The sequence below is a fragment of the Microcaecilia unicolor genome, chromosome 2 (genome assembly GCF_901765095.1).
Source record: "Microcaecilia unicolor chromosome 2, aMicUni1.1, whole genome shotgun sequence".
Taxonomy (NCBI): Eukaryota; Metazoa; Chordata; class Amphibia; order Gymnophiona; family Siphonopidae; genus Microcaecilia; species Microcaecilia unicolor.
In genome coordinates, this window is record NC_044032.1 from 658,034,274 (window position 1) to 658,050,600 (window position 16,327).

The 16,327-nt window shown below is 46.5% G+C and overlaps 1 protein-coding gene across 1 annotated transcript in view; it reads right to left on the minus strand.

Moving 5' to 3' along the window:
- The window catches only part of USP53 (ubiquitin specific peptidase 53), a 298,888-nt gene that overhangs the window by 129,648 nt on the left and 152,913 nt on the right, over positions 1–16,327 (minus strand). Inside the window, exon 6 of the mRNA XM_030192265.1 lies at positions 728–877. Coding sequence (XP_030048125.1) covers positions 728–877 — 150 coding nt within the window. The remainder of the gene's footprint in view (positions 1–727; positions 878–16,327) is intronic.

A 16,327-nucleotide genomic window follows, 5' to 3' on the forward strand; every position in this document is an offset into this window, starting at 1 on the left:
GGCAATACACTTTTCTAACCAAAGGGTAACCCTTCCCAGCTAAGTATGGGAGATGGGGAGGAAGGGGGGGGGGAGGGACTCGGGGCACCCGAGTGTAACACCCCAGAGGCTGTAAAAGAAAGAACAGAAAAGAAATCCCTCTCTGCCAAGCCTCTAACACAGATTTCCTAGGCACAGAAGAAGAAGTAGCATTATTGTTCTTATTATTAACCTCTAAAACAAAGAGAGAGAGAGACTAATGGGCTCACCTCCTGCCTGCTGGAGACTGAGAAAATACTGAGGCTAGGGTCACATGATCAGGGCTCTTATTGGCTCTCTAGAGTCACAGTTTTTTCTCAGTCTCCACCTGCTGGAAGGCGAGCACAACCCATCAGTTCAATCCTGGTCCGGTCCGGAGGGACGCTAAGGAACAGGTCTTTGCACTTAGTACTGGGGAAGGAAAGCTGGAGAAAAATGGGAAAGAATAAGTTTAATGGTATACAGAAGCTACAAGCTGGAACCGAAGAAAGCTTAGGCCAATCCTAATAACTAGCTTCTAACAGTGCAAGGAGATTCATTAGTAAGATTACGAACATGGTGACACCTGTACTCTGTAAGCTCCCAAATTGTTACAATACTCTGTAAGCTCCCAAATTGTTACAATCTAAAGATAATATTGTCCCTTACAAACGTCAAGATTAAAACTGTACTCAAATAGACATGCCCAAAATAAGAACAGCTTTCTCACCTCTTTCACAGTGGCATCATCAAATAAAACCCATCTGGAACTCTTGGTATGGTAGGCAAAGGCACAGTAGTGATGGCTTGTATAGCAGATCATCCCCACAAGGTACAGCTCACTAGTTTTTGCATTTTCATCGGTCACTCTATAGAACAGCTGTAAGAATGTACAATTACTTATTGCTGGAAAATCAGGACATGGTAAGAAATTCACCTTTCATACACAGCACAAACATTTCACACCAACTGGTTTTTTTTGGTACTTTCACAGACAATTCTGTATCAGCCACAGTAAGATATTTTATACTAGTTTCCATCAGCCCAGATGGCGAGAGCATGGTACTTCTGCCCAGAAGCAACAGCCACAAATTTAAGCACTTGTGCTTAAACCCAACAAAGCTACCATTAACTGGCTCCTCCATCCAAGCAAAACAATTAATGTGGCCCCCCAGTGGAAAAAAAAAACTTGCTCAACCTTGTTTTATGGAAGTCTAGCAGCTATATTAGTTCTATAGAAAAGTGGAATTTTAATAGATTGTGATAACTTTTGAAGAGTGATCAAAAAAATATGCTACAATTCACAGACCTCTAACAATGAATCATCTAAAGCAGCAGCTTATGAGATCTTAAAGGTTCGTGTACTACATTTTTTTGGTCCTTTAAAAGCTACCATAACCTATAAAGTCTCCAGTTTTAGAGAAACTTACAAGAAGTTGAAAATTTAGGAGTCATGATTTCTTCACTAATCTTCCAGTTTTTGCTGTTTCTCTTTTGGCATTATTAACTGATCTACACTGATAAGATGTAACAGAAGTAGTGAGAACTCAGGGTCTGCAGCTTTCAAGGCTAATGGACACACGAAAAATCTGAAAACCTGTTGCTACCTTGTTAATTATGAACATACTATTGGCCTTTCAGCTTTAAAAAAAAACAAAAAAAAACACCCAGACTAAGGGCCACATTATGTCACACCAAAATAGTGAATACTGTCACAATCTATTGTAAACTATTTCAATATGCTCAGCATTGAGTATAAATAAAATATGCACGAAAGACGGTACCCACAGAAAACACTATCACCCACTGCATAACTATAAACGAAACCCTTTACTGGGTGGTAAGACTTATTCTATCATAGGGATACTTCTAAATGCATGTGACTGAAATAAGTGTACACAAACTAAAATGATGCATTAGATAAAGCGAAGATACATACCTGTAAGCAGGTATTCTCCGAGGACAGCAGGCTGCCCCCACCAACGGAATTTTTCTAAGCAAAAAATCTTCAAAGCTTTGACAGAACCTTCTGGCGTATGGGGTGCGCGCACTGCGCATGCGCGGCCGTCTTCCCGTCCGTCGTGCGAGAGACCCGCTCAGTTATATAAAAAAGCAAGAATTAAAGAACAACTCCAAAGGGGAGGTGGGTGGGTTTGTGAGAATAATCAGCCTGCTGTCCTCGGAGAATACCTGCTACAGGTATCTATCTTCACTTTCTCCGAGGACAAGCACGCTGCTTGTTCTCACGATTGGGGTATCCCTAGCACCCAGGCTCACTCAAAACAACAAAGAAAGGTCAATTGAGCCTCGCAACGGCGAGGACATAAGGACTGACCTGCGAACTAGAACATCTGAGAGTGCAGCCTGGAACAGAACAAAAATGGGCCTGGGGGGGAGGAGATGGATTCTAAACCCCGAACAGATTCTGCAGCACCAACTGCCCAAACCGACTGTCGCGTCGGGTATCCTGCTGAAGGCAGCAGTGAGATGTGAATGTGTGGATTGATGACCACGTCGCAGCCTTGCAAATCTCTTCTATAGTGGCTGACTTCAAGTGAGCCACCGACGCCGCCATGGCTCTAACACTATGAGCCGTGACATGACCCTCAAGAGTCAGCCCAGCTTGGGCATAAGTGAAGGAAATGCAATCTGCTAGCCAATTGGAAATGGTGCATTTTCCGACTGCAACTCCCCTCCTGTTGGGATCAAAAGAAACAAACATTTGGGCGGACTGTCTGAAGGGGCTTGTCCGCTCCACGTAAAAGGCCAATACTCTCTTGCAGTCCAACGTGTGCAACTGACGTTCAGCAGGGCGGGTATGAGGACGGGAAAAAATGTTGGCAAGACAATTGACTGGTTCAAATGCAACTCCGACACCACCTTCGACAAGAACTTAGGGTGTGTGCGTGATGAAACTTGAGATAAGGAGCATGCACTACCAAGGCTTGGAGCTCACTGACTCTACAATCTGAAGTAACAGCCACCAAGAAAATGACCTTCCAGCTCAAGTACTTCAGATGGCAGAAATTCAGTGGCTCAAAAGGAGGCTTCATCAGCTGGGTGAGAACAACGCTGAGATCCCATGACACTGGTGGAGGTTTGACAGGGGGCTTTGACAAAAGCAAACCTCTCATGAAGTGAACAACTAAAGACTGTCTAGAGATAGGCTTACCCTCTACACGACAATGAAAAACACTAATTGCACTAAGATGAACCCTTACGGAGTGGATCTTGAGAACAGACTGACAAGTGTAGAAGGTATTCAAGCAGGGTCTGTGTAGGACAAGAGTGAGGATCTAGGGCCTTGCTGTCACACCAGATGGCAAACTTCCTCCATTTGAAAAAATAACACCGCTTCGTGGAATCTTTTCTGGAAGCAAGCAAAACTCTGGAGACACCCTCAGAAAGACCCAAGGAAGCAAATTATACACGTTCAACATCCAGGCCATGAGAGACAGAGACTGAAGGTTGGGGTGCAAAAGAGCCCCCGCGTTCTGAGTGATTAGGGTTGGAAAACACTCCAATCTCCACGGTTCTTTGGAGGACAACTCCAGAAGAAGAGGTGTTACAAGAAATGATTTATCTTGGGGGAAACAGCTCTAGAGCACTCGCTATTGTTTATAATTTAAGAGCAGGCGCTGTATTTATAAGTTTTAGGATATTAATTTCTCCACCAATCACCAAAGGTGATAATTGCAATAAATGAAATAAATTAAGTATATATAAAAGATACCATATACTCAGAACACAAAGAGACCGTATTTTTAGCTTCAAAAAGATTGATTTAATATACAATTGCACACGAGAGGTAGGTTTTTAAAAGGATCTTAGAACAGAGAATTTGTGCATAAAATAGAACAAAGTAGCAGGTAGGTTAACTCACAGTCCTTGTTACAAGCATGCTGTGGTCCAGCTGATTGATGAGCACATGTTCAGGAGCAAGGCATCAGCAGACCCCAAAGAGAGCAGCAGGTCCCAAGAGGAGGCAGGTTCCAAGAGAGCGAGCTGGGCTGTTTCCAGGCATTTTATAATGTTAGCAGAGAAGCATGGTGTGTGCATGGCCTGGATATTTTGCAAGGCATTATGGTTATTGTAGTCTGTTCACATGATCTGCAGATGTCCTGGCATCCATTTGTCTGATAGTTGATGGGAGGGGCAGGTATACCTCTGATGACAGGCAAATGTTCTGTTTATGCTTTTCCTCTGAGTTCTTTGTTTTCAATGGGGTATTCAGGTACCCACCTCAGTCAAGCTTTTGTTAGGTGGGAGGGCAGAGGAAGCTATATATCTCTCTTTTGTCTTTGTTAAGTGTTTGTAATTAACTAGTCCTGCTATCAGAAGTCCCCAGGAAAAGGGGAAGGGGAGATGAAATTCAGGCTAGCTGATCTCAAAGCTGTATTTTTATATTGTTATATATGATCCAGCAAAATATCATGCTACATATTTCAATAATAAACTGATACCATTACAGAGGGAACCAAATCTGACGCGGCCAAAAGGGAGCAATCAGAATCATGGTTCCGCGGTCTTGCTTGAGTTTCAGTAAAGTCTTCCCCACCAGAGGATTCTCTGTTTGTCTGGACTAAGAACCCCAACGAAGGAGGAAAGCATCTAACGCTAGACTGACGTGGGCCTGAAGCCTGGAACAGAATTGAGGGACCTTGTGATTGGCTTGAGTGGCAAAAAGATCCACCGAGGGGGTGCCCCACACTCGGAAGATCTTGCGTACAATGCCTGTGTTGAGCGACCACTCGTGAGGTTGCATAATCCTGCTCAAACTGTCGGCCAGACTGTTTATGCCTGCCAGATACGTGGCTTGGAGAAACATGCCATGACGGCGAGCCCAAAGCCACATCTGGACAACTTCCTGACACAGGGGGCGATTGTCTGATTGTCTGTCTGAATTTGGATGATTTGATTGGACAGCCGATCTCTGAAAGCCTTTAGAGCATTCCAGACCGCTCAGAACTCCAGGTTGATCTGAAGACCTTTTTCCTGAAGGGACCAAGCACATTGAGTGCGAAGCCCATCTACATGAGCTCCCAACCCCAGGAGGGATGCATCCGTTGTCAGCACGTTTTGTGGCTGAGGAATTTGAAAAGGACGTCCCAAGGTCAAATTGGATCGAACTGTCCACCAATGAAGGGAGTTGTGAAATTCAGTGGACAGTTGGATTGCATCTTCTAGATTCCCTGCAGCCTGATACCACTGGGAAGCTAGGGTCCATTGAGCTGATCTCATGTGTAGACATGCCATGGGAGTTACATGAACTGTGGAGGCCATATGGCCTAGAAGTCAACATCTGCCAAGCTGTGATCTGTTGACACGCTCTGGCCATGGAAACCAGAGACAGAAGATTGTCCGCTCTTGCCTCGGGAAGATAGGCGCGAGCTATCTGTGAATTCAACAGAGCTCCTATAAATTCCAGATTCTGGACAGGGCAGAGATGGGGTAATTGATAAACCTGAGTAGCTCCAGGAGTTGAACAGTGATCTGCTTGGACTGTAGAGCTCCTGCCTCTGAGGTGTTCTTCAACAGCCAATCGTCGAGATAAGGGAACACATGCACTTCCAGTCTGCGTAGCGACACTGCAACTACTGCCAGGCATTTTGTAAAGACCCTGGGCGCAGACACCAGATCAAAAGGCAGCACACAATACGGGAAGTGCTGCGCTCTCAGATGGAATCGAATCGAAGATACTGCCTGTGAGCTGGACGTATTGGGATGTGTGTATAAGCATCCTTTAAGTCCAGAGTGCATAGCAAATCGTTTTCCTGAATTATGGGAAGAAGGGTGCCCAGGGAAACCATCCTGAACTTTTCTCACACTAGGAATTTGTTCAGGGCCCTTAGGTCTAGGATGGGACGCATCCCCCCTGTTTTCTTTTGCACAAGGAAGTACCTGGAATAGAATCCCTGCCCTTCTTGCCCTGGTGGAACGGGCTCGACCGCATTGGCGCTGAGAAGGGCGGAGAGTTCCTCTGCAAGCACCTGCCTGTGCTGGAAGCTGAAAGACTGAGCACCCGGTGGGCAATTTGGAGGTTTGGATATCAAATTGAGGGAGTATCCTAACCGGACTATTTTGAAGAACCCACCTGTCGGAGATTATGAGCAGTCACCTTTGGTGAAAAAATGTTAACCTCCCTCCGACTGGTAAGTCATCCGTAACAGACACTTTTTCAGCGGCTATGCTCAACTGGAGCCAGTCAATAGCCCATCCCTTGCTTTTGCTAGGGAGCCACAGCGGCCTGCCTTGGCGCATGCTGTTGACGAGAACGAGCGCGCTGGGGATGCGCCTGAGAAGGCTGTCGAGAAGTAGAATTGAACCAATGCTTGTTATAAGCATAGGGAGCATTCTTCCTTCCCCGGAAAAATCGTCTACCTGATGAGGTAGAAGCAGAAGGCGCCCGGTGAGATATATTGTCCATAGCGGTTTCCGGCTGCGTGATCTGATCAACCACTTGTTCGACTTTCTCACCAAAAATATTACCGGCAAGGATCATCCGCAATCCGCTGCTGGACTCGATTATCCAGGTCAGAGGCACGCAGCCATGAGAGTCTGCGCATCGCTATACCTTGGGCAGCGGTCCTGGATGCAACATCAAAAGAATCATAAGCACCCCAGGACAGAAATTTACGGCACGCCTTCTGCTGCCTGACCACCTCCTGAAAAGGCTTGGCCTGCTCTGGAGGGAGCTTATCAACCAAGTCCACCAGTTGCTTCACCGAGTTCCTCAAGCAAATACTCGTGTAGAGCTGGTAAGACTGAATTTTAGCCACGAGTATAGAGGCCTGATACGCCTTCCTCAGAAAAGAGTCTAAAGTTCTAGATTCTCATCCCGGGGGCACCGAGGCAAAATCTCTAGAACTCCTGGCTCTCTTGAAGCGGAATCCACAATCATAGAGTCGTGAGGTAACTGCGACTTCATCAGCTCAGTTTCTCCGTGAATCCGATAATGGGACTCAGCTTTCTTGGGAATGGTGGGATTACTTAGTGGCTTCATCCAGTTTCGCATAAGTGTCTCCTTGAGCACATTATGCAAAGGAAACGTGGATGACTCCTTAGGTGGCGAAGGATAGTCAAGGACCTCGAGAATCTCAGTCCTGGGCTCATCCTCAGAGACCACTGGGAAGGGAATAGCCACAGACATTTCCTGGACAAATGAAGAGGAAGAAAGACTCTCCGGGGGAGAAAGCTTTCTTTCTGGTGAGGGAGTAGGATCAGAGGGGAGACCACAAGACTCCTTGGAAGAGAAATACCTGGGATCGTCCCCCTTCATCCCACAAGGCATCCTCATCGGTGTCGGACAAGAGTTCCTTAACTGCAGTTCGAAACTGGGCCCGCCTCGACGCCGAGGAACCATGACCTCGATGGCAATGTCGAGAAGTCGACTCCCATGCTGGCAGTGATGAAGCTCCCTCCAGCGATGTCGACAGGGAGTCGACCTGGGTGGCAGCCGAGGCCGCAGGCGGCACCGGCATCGGGGACCTCACCACAGGCATAGAGCCAGCTGCCGCTTCCACTGACTGTACTGAGGGCACAAGCACCCCTGCCACTGGAGCAGACTGACGCAGCAAACCCTCCAGAAGACCTGGAAGAATGGCTCAGATGCACTCGTCCAGAGTCGCTGTCAAGCAAGGTTGCGGGGTCGGTACAGGGGTCGGCGTCAGAATCTGTGGAGGTCAAGGAGGCGGCACCAGGCTGCCCGAAGATCAACAACTCTTGAATGGAGGGTGAGCGATCCTCCCGGCATCGGCGCTTCACGGGTGCCGAATCCTTCAATGTCCCGGAGCTCTCGGTACCGTGTTTAGGATGAGACCAATGACGATGCTTCTTCGCCTTCGTTCGATGCACATCATGTGCAGACTCCTCGGTACCGACGAGGACGTGGAATCCACACGCCTCCTCGGGGTCGGCTCCGAGTCTGGTTGGTCCCGTGGGCCCTGCACAGCAGGAGACTTTGAGACAGGTGGAGACCCACTCAACGCCCCACTGCTTACAGCGTGTTGTAGTCTCTGGACAGCCATTACCTGCGCTCCTGTAGTCGATGCCATCCCCGAAGCTCCGAAAAGACGGTCTCAAAGAGCTTGTCTTGACGCCTGTGTCCGCTTTTTTTAAGCTAAGACACAACTTACATGTGTCTGGGAGATGGTCGGGCCCAAGGCACTGAAGACGCTACGTGTGGGGGTTGGTACCCGAGATCGACCAGTTGCACCAAGTACACTTCTTGAAGCCTCTGGGAGTCCTCGATGGCATGGATGGAAAAATAGCGGCGGCAAAATCAAAATAAGTACATAAGTACATAAGTAGTGCCATACTGGGAAAGACCAAAGGTCCATCTAGCCCAGCATCCTGTCACCGACAGTGGCCAATCCAGGTCAAGGGCACCTGGCACGCTCCCCAAACGTAAAAACATTCCAGACAAGTTATACCTAAAAATGCGGAATTTTTCCAAGTCCATTTAATAGCGGTCTATGGACTTGTCCTTTAGGAATCTATCTAACCCCTTTTTAAACTCCGTCAAGCTAACCGCCCGTACCACGTTCTCCGGCAACGAATTCCAGAGTCTAATTACACGTTGGGTGAAGAAAAATTTTCTCCGATTCGTTTTAAATTTACCACACTGTAGCTTCAACTCTTGCCCTCTAGTCCTAGTATTTTTGGATAGCGTGAACAGTCGCTTCACATCCACCCGATCCATTCCACTCATTATTTTATACACTTCTATCATATCTCCCCTCAGCCGTCTCTTCTCCAAGCTGAAAAGCCCTAGCCTTCTCAGCCTCTCTTCATAGGAAAGTCGTCCCATCCCCACTATCATTTTCGTCGCCCTTCGCTGTACCTTTTCCAATTCTACTATATCTTTTTTGAGATACGGAGACCAGTACTGAACACAATACTCCAGGTGCGGTCGCACCATGGAGCGATACAACGGCATTATAACATCCGCACACCTGGACTCCATACCCTTCCTAATAACACCCAACATTCTATTCGCTTTCCTAGCCGCAGCAGCACACTGAGCAGAAGGTTTCAGCGTATCATCGACGACGACACCCAGATCCCTTTCTTGATCCGTAACTCCTAACGTGGAACCTTGCAAGACGTAGCTATAATTCGGGTTCCTCTTACCCACATGCATCACTTTGCACTTGTCAACATTGAACTTCATCTGCCACTTGCACGCCCATTCTCCCAGTCTCGCAAGGTCCTCCTGTAATCGTTCACATTCCTCCTGCGACTTGACGACCCTGAATAATTTTGTGTCATCGGCAAATTTAATTACCTCACTAGTTATTCCCATCTCTAGGTCATTTATAAATACATTAAAAAGCAACGGACCCAGCACAGACCCCTGCGGGACCCCACTAACTACCCTCCTCCACTGAGAATACTGGCCACGCAATCCTACTCTCTGCTTCCTATCTTTCAACCAGTTCTTAATCCGCAATTGTGGCTTGAAGAAGCACACAAAAAGGGGAAAACGCGGACACGTGGCCTAAGTTGGCTGCAACAGAGGCGAACAAAAACTTAAGCAGGGGGAAAAAACTACAAGAAACTAAGGGAAAAGTTTTTCTTTTTTACCGAAGTAGTAACTATGAAAAAGATAAACTAAGAAAAAATGAAGAAAACTTCGTAAAACGATGAAGGCTCTTTCCGAGGGCCGAGAAGAAAGGAGACAAATACAGCCACTCTACCGCGGAAAAACATAAACTGAGTGGGAACGCTTACGCGACGGGCAAAGCTTTGATGATTTTTGCTTTGAAAAATGTCCGTTCCTGGGGCCGCCGTGGATGTCGACCCAGTCGTGAGAACAAGCAGCCTGCTTGTCCTCGGAGAACTGACGTTTCTTTATAAGCAGGGTACAGCTATAGCCATACATGCTGAAGTAAAGAAGATAAAGTAGCACTTTGGTAAGTCCTGCAGCATTGTACTTTTGCACAGAAACTGAAAAACATAGGCAGATAGAGATCATATGGCCTATTCAGTCTGCCACCCATGTCATCTAATCTCCCTTTCAATTCCTTAGAGATCCTATGTACTTGTCCCAAGCTCTATTTAAAATACTGTTTTTGTTGCCGCCACTTCCAGCAAGAGGCCATTGTACTAATTCACCATCCTTCCGTGAAGCAGTATTTCCTCAGGTTACTTCTGAGACTATCCCCCCTCATTCCACAGCTCCATTTCAATTGAGAGACTCTCCTCCTGTGCATTTATGCCACGTTAAGTATTTAAATGTTTATCACACCTCCTTTCTCCTGCCTTTCTTCCAAAGTATACATATTGAGATCTTGAAGTGTCCCCATACGCTTTATGACAAAGAACACTAACCATTTTGGTAGTCAACCTCTGGACCAACTCCATCCTGTTTATATCTTTTTGAAAGTGTAGTATTCAGAATATTCTAAATTAGGTCTCAGAGTCTTATACAGGGGCATCACCACTTAACTTTTTCCTACTGGCCATTCCTCTCCCTATGCACCCAAGCAACCTTCTAGTTTTCACCGTTGCCTTTTCTACCTGTATGGCCACCTTAAGATTTTTCTTCCATCTAAGGAGGCTTCGATCAGTCAGAAATTCAATTAGCAAGGATTCTCTTGAAACACTGACAGCTGCGTACATTACCTCACGTTTAGATTACTGTAATATTATATATGCAGGGAATACTCAAGCCAACTTAAAACTATTGCAAAGAATATAAAATACAGCGGCGCGTAAGATTTGCAAGGACCGGAGGGATGATAGAGTAACACCTTTACTGCATCGTCTGCATTGGCTGCCAGTTGAAGCAAGAATTAAGTTTAAAATTCTCGTTTTGACACACAAGGCTTTCCATACATTAAACCCTGATTACCTATCAAATCTGACAATTCCTTACACTGCCATGCAAACTGTTAGATCTCTAACAGATAATAGGTTAGTTATTCCCTCTGTCGCTAAGGCTAGATGGGAATCTACATGGAGATCGGCTTTCTTCTACCTATCCCCTTCTCTTTGGAACGGCCTTCCAAAAGAGATCAGACTAGAGAATTCTTACATCCATTTTCAGAAACTCTTGAAAACCTTTTTCTTTATAAATTATGTAGAACAGAATTTAGAATAAGAGATAAGGTCAAATAAAAGGGTAGCCTCACTGTATATTAAATATAATCCATCTTGGTTTGTACTATTTAGTTAATTCTGATTTGCTGTGCTTTCCTGCCATGAATGGAGTTCCTTGTCTATTTGTATATACAAATTGTATTTTTTATATATGTATACCGTTCTGGTTTGCAGTTGCAATAAGATACGGTATATAAATTGATAAAAATAAATAAATAAATAAATCACAAATGATTCACACCTAAGTCCCACTCCTTTTTTGTGAACTCAAGTTGTTCACCCCCTAAACTGTACCATTCTCTCGAGTTTTTGCAACCTAAACGCATGACCCTGCATTTTTTAGCATTAAATCTTAGATGCCAAATTCCAGACCATTCCTCTAGCTTTACTAAGTCCTTCCTCATGTTGTCCACACCATCAGGGGTGTCTACCCTATTGCAGGTTTTGGTTATCATCGGCAAACAGGCAAAACTTATCAAACAGCCCTTCAATAATATCACTTACAAAAATGTTAAAAAGAACAGGCCCAAGAACCAAAACTTGCAGCACACCACTGGTAACATTTTTCCTCAGAATGAGGTCCATTTACAACTACCCTCTGTCATATTCCCTTCAACCAGTTCCTAACCCAGTCACTTTAGAGCCCAATCTATGCAGAACCATGTCAAAAGGCTTTGCAAATATTTAAATACATCACATCTAGCTCGCTCCCTCGATCCAACTCTGGTCACCAAGTCAAAGAAATTAATCAGATTTTCCTGACAAGACCTGCCTCTAGTGAAACCATGCTGCTTCAGGTGCTATAATCCAGTGAATTCCAAAAACTTTACTATTCTCTGTTTTAAAAGCGTTTCCATTAATTTACTTACCACAGAACCAGACTTACTGGCCTGTAGATCCCAACCTCTTCCTTCCTTCTGCTTTTCTGGAGAGGGACCACATTTGCTCTTCTCCAGTCCTCCAGGACCACTCCAGACTCTAGAGAAGCACTGAAAAGATCAGCCAGTGGAGCCACTAGAACTTCCCTAAGTTGTTTCAGTATCCTCGGATGTAGGTCATGCAGCTCCATTGCTTTGTCCACTTTTAGTTTAGCCAGCTCCTCATGAACACAGTCCTTTGAAAATCCTTTAGGGACTACCACCCCTCCATTTCCATTGTGTTTGTCTTCTGTGGTTTTGCTCCTAGCCCTTCAACTGTGAACACAGTACAGAAATATTTGTTAAGCAATTCTGCCTTATCTTTACCAGCTTCTCCATTTTCCTCCCCTTTACCTTTGAGTCTCGCAATGCCACTTTTGTAGTTCCTCCTATCACTAACGTATCTAAAAATGTCTTGTCCCCCACCTTGGGAATTTTTTCTTCCATTTGCCTCGTTGCTTTCCTCGTTGGAGGAGTGGCCTAGTGGTTAGGGTGGTGGACTTTGGTCCTGGGGAACTGAGGAACTGAGTTCGATTCCCACTTCAGGCACAGGCAGCTCCTTGTGACTCTGGGCAAGTCACTTAACCCTCCATTGCCCCATGTAAGACTGCCATGAGTGGGAAAGCGCGGGATACAAATGTAACAAAAAAAAAAAAATACTCTACCGGATTGTTTTAGCTCTTCCAGATAATATGGCTTGTCTTCCTTTCTTTCTTTTTTCCTCTTTACCCCAAAAAAAGCAAAACCGGTACTGGGCAGTCTTCTACGGCTGTGCTCTAATCATGGCTAGATTCATCTTCAGAAGCTGGAGAACAAGGTCAGCGCTGGGCAGACTTGTAAGGTCTGTGCTCTGATCATGGCTGAATAGATTTGGATTGGATGGGTTGGAGTGGAGCTGTTCAGGGGCTTTGATAACTTCAGAAATTTAGAACACGGCCAATGCCGGGCAGACTTCTACGATCTAAGCCCTAAAAAAAGGCAAGGATAAATCAAGATCAGGTATACATGGTGCCGAAGGGAAGGGAAGAGAGGACACTGTGCCCAAGGAATAGACAGAAGGGGAAAGGAAGATAAAATAAAATCACCAACAACAACCATTTCTAAAGCGCTACTAGGGTTACGCAGCGCTGTACAATTCAAACATAGAAGGACAGTCCCTGCTCAAAGAGCTTACAATCTAAAAGACAAGAGAATAATCTAAAGACAAGTGAACAATCTAGAGGACGAGTGAACAGTTAATCTGATAGGGGGATAGATTGGGGTATTTTATATTTCTCGAGGGGTTAGGTGCCGAAGGCAGCATTGAAGAGGTGAGTTTTAAGCAGAGATTTGAAGATGGGTAGGGAGGGGGCATGGCGTATGGGTAAAGGAAGATTATTCCAGGCATAAGGTGAGGCAAGGCAGAATGAGCGGAGCCTGGAGTTGGCAGTGGTGGTGAAGGGTACTGAGAGAAGGGCTTTGTCCTGTGATCGGAGGTTGCGGGCGGGAACATAGGGGGAGATGAGGGTGGAGAGGTAGTGAGGAGCCGCAGACTGAGTGCATTTGTAGGTAAGGAGGAGGAGCTTGAATTGTATGCGATATCTGATCGGAAGCCAATGAAGTGATTTAAGGAGAGGGGTGATATGAGTATATCGGTTTTGGCGGAATATAAGACGTGCAGCAGCGTTCTGAACGGATTGAAGGGGGGATAGATGGCTGAGTGGGAGGCCGGTGAGGAGTAGGTTGCAGTAATCAAGGCGAGAGGTAATGAGAGCATGGACGAGAGTTCTGGTGGTATGCTCAGAGAGGAAAGGGCGAATTTTGCTGATGTTGAGGAGGAAGAAGCGACAGGTCTTGGCAGTCTGTTGGATATGCGCAGAGAAGGAGAGGGAGGAGTCGAAGATGACTCCGAGGTTGCATGCAGATGGGACGGGGAGGATGAGGGTGTTATCAACAGAGATAGAGAGTGGAGGAAGAGGAGAAGTGGGTTTAGGAGGAAAGACAAGGAGCTCGGTCTTGGACATGTTCAGCTTCAGGTGGCGGTTGGACATCCATGCCGCAATGTCGGATAAACAGGCCGATACCTTGGCTTGAGTCTCCGCAGTGATGTCAGGTGTGGAGAGGTATAGCTGGGTGTCATCAGCATAAAGATGATACTGAAAACCATGAGACGAGATCAGCGAGCCCAGGGAAGAGGTGTAGATTGAGAAGAGAAGGGGTCCAAGGACAGATCCCTGGGGAACTCCAACAGATAGTGGGATGGGAGTGGAGGAAGATCCATGGGAGTGTACCCTGAAGGTGCGGTGGGAGAGATAAGAGGAGAACCAGGAGAGGACAGGGCCTTGGAACCCAAGAGGACAGCGTGGCAAGAAGTAAATCATGATTGACAGTGTCAAACGCGGTGGAAAGATCGAGGAGGATGAGGATGGAGTAGTGACCTCTGGATTTGGCCAGGAGCAGGTCATTGCAGACTTTAGAGAGTGCCGTTTCAGTCGAGTGCAGAGGGCGAAAACCGGATTGAAGTGGATCGAGGATGGCGTGAGAGGAGAGAAAATCAAGGCAGCGGCTATGAACGGCGCGCTCAAGTATTTTGGAAAGGAAGAGTAAAAGAGAAATGGGGCGGTAGTTGGAGGGTCAGGTAGGGTCAAGTGAAGGTTTTTTGAGGAGAGGTGTGACAACGGCGTGCTTGAAGGTGTCAGGGACAGTTGCAGTGGAGAGAGAGAGGTTGAGGATGCGACAGATGGCGGGGGTGACAGTATGGGAGATGGTGTTTATTTATTTATTGCATTTGTATCCCACATTTTCCCACCTTTTTGCGGGTTCAGTGTGGCTTACAATAAGAGTTGAATGTTGGAAATACAATTTATTACAGATAGTTAGGGATTATATTAAAAGCAGGGTTAAACGAAACAATTGAGGTGTCGTTAAGGGATGTGATAATGGAACATAGGCATTGTAACTTTGGAAGGAAGCAATAGGAGCTAAGGGGCGATAAAAAGACATGAAGTCATATGGTATATAACTTTCTGTGTGTAAAGGTATGAGTGATGTGATAATACGGGAATGGGAGTTCCGAGATGAATGTATGATGCATTAATGAACAGGAAGTATGGACTATGTGTTTTGGGTTTTTTTCCGTAGACTTGTTCGAAAAGATGGGTCTTCAATAATCTGCGGAAGGAAGCTTGCTCGTAGGTTGTTCTTAGGTTGTTGAGTAGGTTGGTGGGGATGGGATCAGAGGAACAGGTGGTGCATTTCGAGGAGGAAAGAAGGCGGGAAGTTTCATCCTCGGTGATCTCAGGGAAGGAGGAGAAAGAGACCTGGGTAGGTTGGATGAGGGAGAGGGTTAAAGGGTGAAGAGGAGGTGGTGGCTTGGTCGTGAACTCAAGGTTGATCTTTTGCACTTTGTCGCGGAAATAGTCGGCCAGTGATTGAGGAGAGAGAGAAGGGGGAGTAGGAGCGGGGGGCACTTTTAGGAGGGAGTTAAGGGTGGTGAAGAGACGACGAGGGTTGGAGCTGAGAGAATTGGTCAATTGGGTGTAATAGTCCTGTTTTGCATGGAATAGGGAGGAGTGGAGGGAGGATAACATGAATTTGTAGTGGAGGAAGTCTGAAAGGGTACGAGATTTCCTCCAGAGGCGCTCAGCGGATCGGGTGCAGGAGCGAAGGTAACGGATGCAAGGAGTCAGCCAGGGCTGGGGATTGGTGCGTTTTGTGGGACGGGAGATTGATGGTGCGAGGGTATCCAATGCAGAGGAGAGAGCGGTATTGTAAGCGGAGACCGCTTTGTCGACAGTTGCGGAGGACGTGATGGAGGGGAGGAGATTAGAGATAGTAGATAAGGTGGAGGGGTCAATAGCCTGGAGGTTCCTGGAGGTGGTGGTTAAAGTTGGACGGGGTGAAGGGGGGGGGGGGTGAAGAAGTGTGAATGTGAACAGGTGATGGTCGGAGAGAGGAAGAGCTGAGACGTGGAAATTGGAGGGTGAGCCGGAGGAGGAGAGGACGAGGTCAAGACAATGGCCGTCACGGTGAGTAGGGGTGGTGGAGCACAGCTGGAGGTTGAAGGAGGATGTTAGGGTGAGGAACTTAGAAGCATGGGGGTCGGATAGGTCATCAGCATGTACGTTAAAGTCTCCGAAAATGAGGGACGGAGATGAGGGGTCAAGAAAGACAGAGAGCCAAGCATCAAAATCGGTAAGGAAGGAAGGGAAGGATTTATCAGGGGGGCGGTAAATGACTGCCACTCTGAGTGGTAATGGGTAGAATAGCCGGATGGAATGGGCTTCAAAGGATGAGAAGCAGTGAGACTGCGGAAGGTGGAGGGGTTGGAA